Source organism: Nematolebias whitei, chromosome 4 (genome assembly GCF_014905685.2).
Source record: "Nematolebias whitei isolate Nwh7 chromosome 4, NemWhi1, whole genome shotgun sequence".
Classification (NCBI taxonomy): Eukaryota; Metazoa; Chordata; class Actinopteri; order Cyprinodontiformes; family Rivulidae; genus Nematolebias; species Nematolebias whitei.
Window position 1 is genome coordinate 21,502,510 of NC_056501.1, and position 8,781 is coordinate 21,511,290.

Consider the following 8,781-nt stretch of genomic DNA (forward strand, 5'->3'; position numbering starts at 1 on the left):
TAAATAGACGGATTAGCTCTTGGTTGTGACACCATCTCCACCTACCCTCGGCTTTGTGGGGTTAGATTTGACATGATGGAGCTGTTTCTGGGTGATGTCAGGGAGGATAGTTTTAATGAGGCTGCAAGAAGCGCGAGCTGCTCGAACACTCCACCCATGACATCATCGAGTTTCCCAAGTTCATTTTCCTCCACTGCTCGTGCTTTCATCTGTTGCATTTCCGCTTTTTTTTTTTTTTTTATTCTTGCAGAAGTGATGCAACTGTGAATGATGGAAAGGTTCACGCAGATATATTGTAACAACGTTATAAATAGTGTCAACAATAATCTGTAAAGCCTCTAAATGAAATTAAAACGGCTTTCAGGTGAGAAAGCATGCTTTGATGTCTTTATCACTGAGGATCCATTTCTGATTCTTTGCTCTAAAAATATAAGGAAGACTCTTTTTAAGCCTGTCTGCAGTCTCTCAAGAATATTTTTAATGTGCAAACGCAAGAGGCACCCAAGTCAAACAAGCAACAATAGACTGAGACGTGATGTTTCTGTTGCTCATGCAGCTGCTAAAATCTTGAGCACTTCCTGAATCACCTCCTGTTGTGATGCACAACAGATGCATTCAGGATGACTTTGCAGGCGGCAAAGGCATCCTGAATACAACCACCTCCTTTGTGTTGACTGTGTCCTGCTGTCTTGCAAACTGCTGTGTCATTCTCTTCACTTTCTCTTGCCAGTAATCACCCTTTCTCCTCCGCACACACCCCTGCATCCTCTCTCTGCCCCACTTTGCTGAAGTTAGGGGGAAGGCTCTGTGATCCATTTTGTCTGCAGCTCAGACACTATGGGGAGTTGAAAATGCTGTACATTTATCATTTTCTCCTGTATTTTATGCCAGGAAAACCTTTGATGAGACGGGTCACTTCAGTGCAGGCACTTGTTGACACTGTTTTTAGTCGCAGGCCTGAAGATGAGCACATATTCATCACTAACAGGTTGTTTTTTTTTGGCTCAGTGGGACAACAAAACACCCCCCGCCCCCCAGGCAGAGGAGAGCAGATAGAGGCCCTGCATGGAACAACAAGAACAAAGTGCACAATCCAGATTTTCTGCCTCTTGTCTTTTCCCAAGCTTTTAACCTGCTTTAAAATCTGCTGCGTTTGACTTTTCCATATCTCTGAGCAAAAAATGATGGCGACTGCAGCTTTCTTCGAGGCATACATGTTTGGGATCGGGTGACGGGATGTTTATCCATCATGGCTGCGTGTCTCTGGACTTGTTTTGCTACGAGCTTTCCACGGAGTCGTATAGACTAATTAGTTGTGATTTTATCCACGTCGTGTCTTAGGATCAGAACGATTTTCTGCCACTCTTTTCGCGACTACCTATCTGCCTGTATTCAGCATTTCAGAGCTGATCCACCCAGAGATGAAAGAGACACATCAAGCTAGTTAGCAGGAACAGGATGCCTCTCCTCCTCCACTTCAGCAGTGACGCCTCATTTGTAAATGGGGCGTGAGGCTAGAAAGGAACCTGCACCACCATGTATCAATAAATTCCCTTGCGGCTTGTTGAGTTGCACCAAAGAGATGGCTTAAGTTGTGAGAAAAGAGGGTGCAAAGCTGAATGAAACTATGTGGAAAGACTTTTTTTAAATTTAAGTCCTAGCATATCTTAGGGGAAAAAAAAGCAATATCAACTGCTTCTTTAAATGAGAATTTTAATTCAAGATGGCTACCACAGCCACACCTTTCAATTTGCATTAATTCTTGTAGTTTGTGTTGAGGATGACTCTACGCTACTACAACATGAATTTAAACCCATTTTCTGTCATTTTAAGTTCTTTACAGCCACGTTGAATAAGGTTGACCCCTAATGTCCATCAGTTGTAGATGTTTGTTCAATAATTGCTTTCTGAATGTGTCATTAAAATCTGTCCACTGGTTCATGAGTTATTTTGCTGAAGATACAAACAAACAACAGCACAGACACGAACAGAATCATTATCGGTACGCCTTTGCCTCGGCGGCAGGTGATAAATGTCCAATAAATTTAGTATCAAATGATAATTGTCGCATCTTTTCTCACTATGACTTCTCTTCTCCCATCAGCTACGTCCTTGAGGTGTTTTTCCAATCAGACACGATGTCAGTCCAAACTCCTCCCCTTTCACGCTCTGGCTCCACCCCCTCAACAGGGGGTCTTGCAAATCGTAGCAACCCCACAGTCACCCCTCCTACCTCCCTCAGTCTTCGCTCTTCATACAACCAGTTGCTCAGCTGCGATGTCATCAAGGAGTCCATGGAAACAGGAAGTTCAGCCACCTTACCAAAGAGTCGTCAGAGGTACGCCATGACCAGTGTACGGAGCGCCATGGGCATAAGTGACAACCTGACTTTGTCCTCTAAATACCAACCTGTAACCAGAGGTAGAGGCCTCCCAACCAAGTCCTCCTCCAGTTCTGCACTCTGCTCCTCATCTCTCTCGTCATCCTCCTCTAACAACCCCAAGCTTGCCAAGAATGGTGCCAACATGCAGAGACGGGCTGAAAGCCAGCAGCTAGAGCTGAGCAGGGCCAACACAGTGGACAGAATTCACAATGATCTCATTAATAACCCTGGCTCCGATTGGCTGGAGTTTGGGAAAGACAACTCACAGTTGCCTCCATTTCGTAGAAGGACCAAGAGCTTCTTAGACTACCACAGCAAGGGTTGGGATCTGGAACCCAGTTGGGAAAAGAAAGAGGACAAGGAGGAAGAGAAGCAGCAGCTGTCCTCAGAGAAGGAAGAGGGCAGCCCAGTTAAAGAGAGAGAGAGCCAAAAGGAGGAGAAGAGCATCAGCAAGCAGACCTGCAATGAGGGGAAGGAAGACGTGGAGCCTGTGGTGGAGGAGGAGGAAGAGGAAAATGAACCCACACCAACACCAAGACAACCCCTTCTACCAGTGGTGGTTGAAGCACCTCTTTCCTCCACTTCCTCCTCCTCTACCAACAGTCCAGAGTGGGTTCCTGACATCCACAGTCTCCTCCAAAGCCAAGCTCCAGTGCCCATCAAAGAGGAGATGTCTGTCCGAGTTCAGGCGAGTCCATGCAGCCCTGCAAAACCTGCTCGAAGCTCCCAGCCTCGAGTAATCAAAGTGGAGCTGCACCCCAACAACGAGAACCAGTTTTTGCAGCAGTTCCCACCATTTTCCCCCAAACAGATCAGAGCTGCTGAAAGAAACACTCCTACCAAAAACCGGGCACCCACTATCCAGCAAGCTCCTGAGCCAGAGACCGGCATCCCTAAAGTGGGATTAAGAATGGATCTGACTCCTGATACGCCTTCAGAGGGTGAAGACTCCAGCTGGACCACCCTGTCCCAGGAGACCCCCTCTCCTCAGACTCCACGGGAGACAGGTTTGATATGTCCTTTATCCGATGCGTCATCTGAAAGGTTTTGCATTTAATTGTTGCACCTGATTTCTTCCATACATACTGTCTGAACTGAAATTTTACAACAAAAATACTTTTTTTTTTGTGCGAATGACTACAGCAGTGCTGCTAGAACCTTTAAGGCCCCCTTGAGCAACTTTATGGTGCAGAGAGTGATTACGTTCGACAGAACAGGATACTGCAGAGAGCACGTTGTGAAAAAACTAAAGAAAAAAACATGGTGGGAGGTGTTTTTATGAATTTCTTCAGTACAAGATAGGAGTAAAATATATACACCTTGTTGCAAAGGAAACTTGTCCAGCTCTTTAGGCTGCTAAATTATACTGCACTCAACACACACAACAGAAAACCAAACACACAAATGCATGCACAAAAAATACACTGTTGGGGGTTCGATTCCACCATCAGTCACATGCCCAATTAAGTGTCCCTGTGCAAGACAACCCCTCATTGCCTCCGATGTGTGTCCCATTAGTGTATGAATGTGATAAAACATGATTATTCTTTGTATAGATCTAGTAAAGCGCTGTATGAATGGGTAAATGAGGACACAGGTTGTGTTGTAAAACACTTTGAGTATCTTGATAAGATAGAAAAGCGCTATACAAGTACAGTCCATTTACCACTGCACCTTGATGGCATAAGGAATTTGCAGATTGTCATCCTAAATCCTGAGGGCAACACATCACTCTTTGAGGATGGAACATGTGTTGTATCTTAATTCATAATTTTCTGTGCCTTTCAAATCTTTCACATTAAAAACTGAGTTTAGTGATGTTTTTTTTTTCTTTCCCACAATCTTTAAACCTGTTACCTTATAGTTAAAATTCTAAGCACTTATTTCGGAGCATTAACTAGACCATATACAATCAAGAAAAAAGAGAGGGATAAGGATAGCCTGTCTTTTATTGGGTCTTACTGCAGGGCATGAACCCAGAAGTTGCTATGACAACACAAACTAAATGGGAACACATCACTTAAATTTACCCTCTCAACACTTAATTGCGGGTGTGTTTCTTCGTGTCGCCATCATCAGTGTCTTTACAGAGCCCCTCTGGAGGTATTAAATGTGCACCTTCCATCAGCAGATGTATGGGATGAAGGGAACCTGCCCCCAGGCTGGAGGGAGATCTCAGACTCATCTGAAGTCTATTTCTGGCACGTTCCCACTGGCACAACACAGTATGACCGACCGGTCACCTCCGTAAACCAACAAACCCCTTCCATCAGTGAACCAGATCCTGAACCCGACCCACAGAAAGATACACAGGAGTCCCTGAAGCTACCAAACGAGGTGAGAGCACCTTCAGCTCCAACACACCTCAGGGTGAGCCACACTCAGCTTTTAAGCTCCCAATTTATTCTCAGTGTTGGATATAGAGTTTGTTGTGTTGAACTCATTATAAACTAGAGGCTTTTTTGATTGAACAGAAACATATAACATCACAAGGAAAGCAGAACCACAATCCTAAACGGTTAAAATTTGTATTTGCTGATATCGGGGTGTCAAACTCAAACAAAAGGGGGTCAACACTAAAAACTTGGTCCCAGCCGTGAGCCAGTTTTAGTCAATACATTACCTCAAATCAGATAACCAACATCTTTTCTTGGTTGAAGGTTCATCCCTTTTGATATTTTTTGTTGCTCTTTCCACAAAAACAACAAAGATTACTGAAATATATAACAATTTTTGGGGGCTTCAAAGTTATATGTCTTCATAAATCAGCACTAAATGAAGTATGCTCTGTAGTTTTTAGCTAAATGAGAAGCAGTACAATTATTTTACATTTAAAATATCATCTTGGGGGGTAGATAAGATGTTAACAAGAACCAGATTTGGCCCGTGGGCCTTGAGTTTGACATGATAGTATTTCTCATAGAGACATGTATTTATGTCTGCTGGAAAATAACGCCTCTGCTTCATATCTGAACGTTTAACGTTTCATGGACTGGAAATAGATATTATATGAGTAGCCGACAGTTTATAACTGTTTCCAAAAAAACTTTTTTTTAAGACAAACATGTTTTTTTATGGATTAAAGCCACTTGCATGGGAGGCGTGCCCTCATCCAAAGTTATCTTCATTTGTTTTTATCTCATTTCAAGCTTAACCATGTCTGGTGATGTTCTGTGGCTTTGCTCAGTGTGTGAACATCAGACTGAAGCTGTGTAGGGTTGATGGAATCACTAATGAGCCTCGTCTCCCCGGTCCCCTCACGTCTTTAATCCTGCATCCCTCAGTTCGTCCTTTTATCTTCAGCTGTCGCTTTTTTCCTCTCACAGCGACCCAGCAGTCTGATATCTGACAGCTCAGTGGAACCAGTCCCCTCACCCTCTGGTTCCTCACCCTCCTCTTCATCCTCCTCTCCCTCCAAAGTCGTCCCTTCTCCTGGTCAAGTTTTCAGCACCTCCACACGCACAGCCAAAGTATGTTACACTTATCTGGGTGCTCACATGTTAAAATCTTAAAGATTTGTGTTTTTAAAATGAGATTTATTTAGTTCCAATATTTCTAGGCTCAATGTTTTTCTAAACTTTAAATGAGTCGGATGTTATTGACTACAATTGTTATTTTTCTTCTGAATATTTGTCCACCAGGAGCTGAAGGATTATCCAGTCTATCCAGATCCCAGTCTTAAAGCGTTTGAAGGAGCTACCCTTCGATACGCCTCTCTGAAGCTCAAGTAAGAGTCAAGTTCTGATTTACTTGTGTAATAATTGGGGTTTTCAAAGTTTTCACCAAATTTAAAGAGCATTAACCAAGACGTGATTTTTTTTGTTTGTTTTTAGAAAAAATGTTTGACTTTATTTTAATAATTTTTTTACGGCTTGTGTTTTTCTGCAGCCCACCAGCTCAGCTAGAGACAGTGGACCTTAACAGCACCTTTTCTGACTCAGAGGCAATGGTAAACACACAATTTACATAAATGTCACCAAACAACAAGAGAAATGTCAAACTGCTGCTCATTTCAAGTTTTATACGAAAGATATGTTTGGACAGGGAAAATTACAAAAAAAAGTTAAATAAAATAAATAAAAGGCCAGTTGAAATGCCTTATAACTGATTAAAGGAATTAGCAGCTTTTTACTACAATGTTGGGTATTAACAGATCGCCCCAGAGAAACTGAGTCTTTCAGAGAAAAACACACACAGGAGGGGTCACCACTCGGAATGACTGTTAGCTAAATCTTTGGGGGTCTCAAGCAGGCGTGCACTGATGTTGTTCAGTTAATGCAACACGTTCAGAACTCTGTGAAAACCAGTCATTAAGCATAGTTAATAGTTTTATCGACACATACAGATATACTGTAATATAGGAAGGAAACCCTTGTGAACTCTTTCCAACAAGGTTTGTTCCATGGAAATTAGATAATTTTAATTAAATTAAAGGCTGAAGTTAAGTTGAAAATTATGTCGTAGTTTGATGGAATAAAAAATATAAACTGTTAACTGAAGCTGAAATCCAGCTCGTTACCAAAAGCCAACATCAGTGATTACATGTAAAGTAAATTTCTCATGAACTTCATAAAGTCGTTATCAAAAGTACATCATCTTTCTTCTTCTTTATTCAGCTTTTCTCTCTTCACAGTGAGTCATCCTCCTCCATCTCTGTCCTCTGCATCCTCTGTCCTCACTCCAACTACCTCCATGTCCTCTCTAACTGCATCCATATATCTCCTCTTTGTCTTTTTCCTGGCAGCTACATTTTTAACATCCTTCTACCAGTATACCCACTGTCCCTCCTCTGGACATGTCCAAACCATCTCAGTCTGGTCTCTCTAACTTTTATCTCCCAGTTGTTCAACCTGTGCTGTACCTCTGATGATCTCATTCCTGATCTTATCCATCCTTGTCAACCTGAACGTTTTCAGTTCTGCCACTTCCACTTCTGTCCTGGAAGTTGCACAACTCCAATTAATTAACTTTCGATGTTAACACGATTCAAGATGGGTACCACAGCTAATCAAACACAAAACTGGCAATAATTTAGTCTAATTTACAGGAAGTGAGCTAAAGTTTGATGTGGTAGTAGCTGAGAGCTGTTTTCAACTTTGGCATTCAAGGCAGCAGACGTTATGTATTCCTTGAAGGAACACTGATTTCATTTTAAGAAAAATACTCAAGAGAGGGCACGTTGCAAGTATCACATCATGTTTTCTTGGTAAAATAGTCTGCAGGCTGAACATACTGTGTTTATTGCAGTCCAACAAAGTAATGATGCTCCTTTTGAAGATCTTGTCTGCTTTATTCTAATCGAGCAGAGACCAGTTGTTATTGTGTGGTGATTACTTAATTCACACAAGCCCTTTTTTGTTGAAATAAATTTATTAAAGTATCCCTAGATCTTACAGTCTAGAAACGGCAATATGAACATTCTTCTTAAACTTGCAGCACCATTTAGAATCATAGTTTAGGTATCAGACTGCATTTATGCAAACTTATTTATATTCTGAGTAACACAGCATACAACATGTAAATAACAATGTGACCAAATGTGTGATATTTGTTGAACCAATCATAAGTCTTTCAGGAAACCTTCTGTTTAGTAATGAGAGGAAACACCAGATATTATTTGTCGTGACGTAATTTTTCTCGTCTCTCCTGATGATCTTTTTTTGGTTTTGTTTGTTTTGCTGCAGTGCCTCCTAGTGGCAACTCTTATGAACTGAATTATGAGGAGTCTGTAGTCCATGTAGCTGCCATCCTGCAGAAGAATACCACAAATACAGGCTAAACCTGCACAGAGGAAGGATGATTTAATGATGCATAAGATAAATGAGTGAATGGAAAGAAAAGCTGCATGCAGTAAGATAACAGTAAAGGAAGTAGACATTTTGCAGAGAGGAATGCAATAAATGCTGAATATAGGAGACGTGGAGCATAGGAGTACACCTGACTCACCTGTGCAGTACACATAAATAAATAAGTAAAACTGTGCCAAATATTTAAACTCAAAATCAAAAGTATGGGTTTATTGGACTTTGTATTTTATTTTCCTCAAAAAATAATGAGCCAGCAAACAATTTAATTTCAAAACAGTGAAACAAATTCTTGAGATTATCAGATGGCTTCAAAAAGGAGACGTTAAAAATGTTGGAGTGTAAAAAGGTTTGAAAAGTTAAAAAATAGTAATAATCCAATAAAGTTAAGCCCAAATAAACCGTCCAGAGGATCTGACTTAACTTTGTTGGATTTTTTTTTTTACCTGGATTATTGTGATCAACCGTATGAAACGCAGCGCTGAGCTCGACCAGGTGCAGACACAAGTCCATTGTCTGAATTGAAGTGAATTATTAAGCATGAACTTTGAAAAAAATATAATAATTTGATCAGTGGAGGGGGGGGGGGGGGGG

At 41.4% G+C, this 8,781-nt stretch overlaps 1 protein-coding gene across 1 annotated transcript in view; it reads left to right on the forward strand.

Annotated features, from left to right (window-relative positions):
- The first annotated feature begins 2,134 nt into the window (after window positions 1-2,134).
- LOC119408751 (amyloid-beta A4 precursor protein-binding family B member 2) overlaps window positions 2,135-8,781 on the forward strand; it is a 9,654-nt gene continuing 3,007 nt past the window's right edge. Inside the window, exons 1-5 of the mRNA XM_037675591.1 lie at window positions 2,135-3,390; window positions 4,512-4,720; window positions 5,710-5,853; window positions 6,025-6,110; window positions 6,272-6,332. Of these exons, the coding sequence (XP_037531519.1) occupies window positions 2,139-3,390; window positions 4,512-4,720; window positions 5,710-5,853; window positions 6,025-6,110; window positions 6,272-6,332 (1,752 nt within the window). The 5' untranslated portion in view covers window positions 2,135-2,138. The remainder of the gene's footprint in view (window positions 3,391-4,511; window positions 4,721-5,709; window positions 5,854-6,024; window positions 6,111-6,271; window positions 6,333-8,781) is intronic.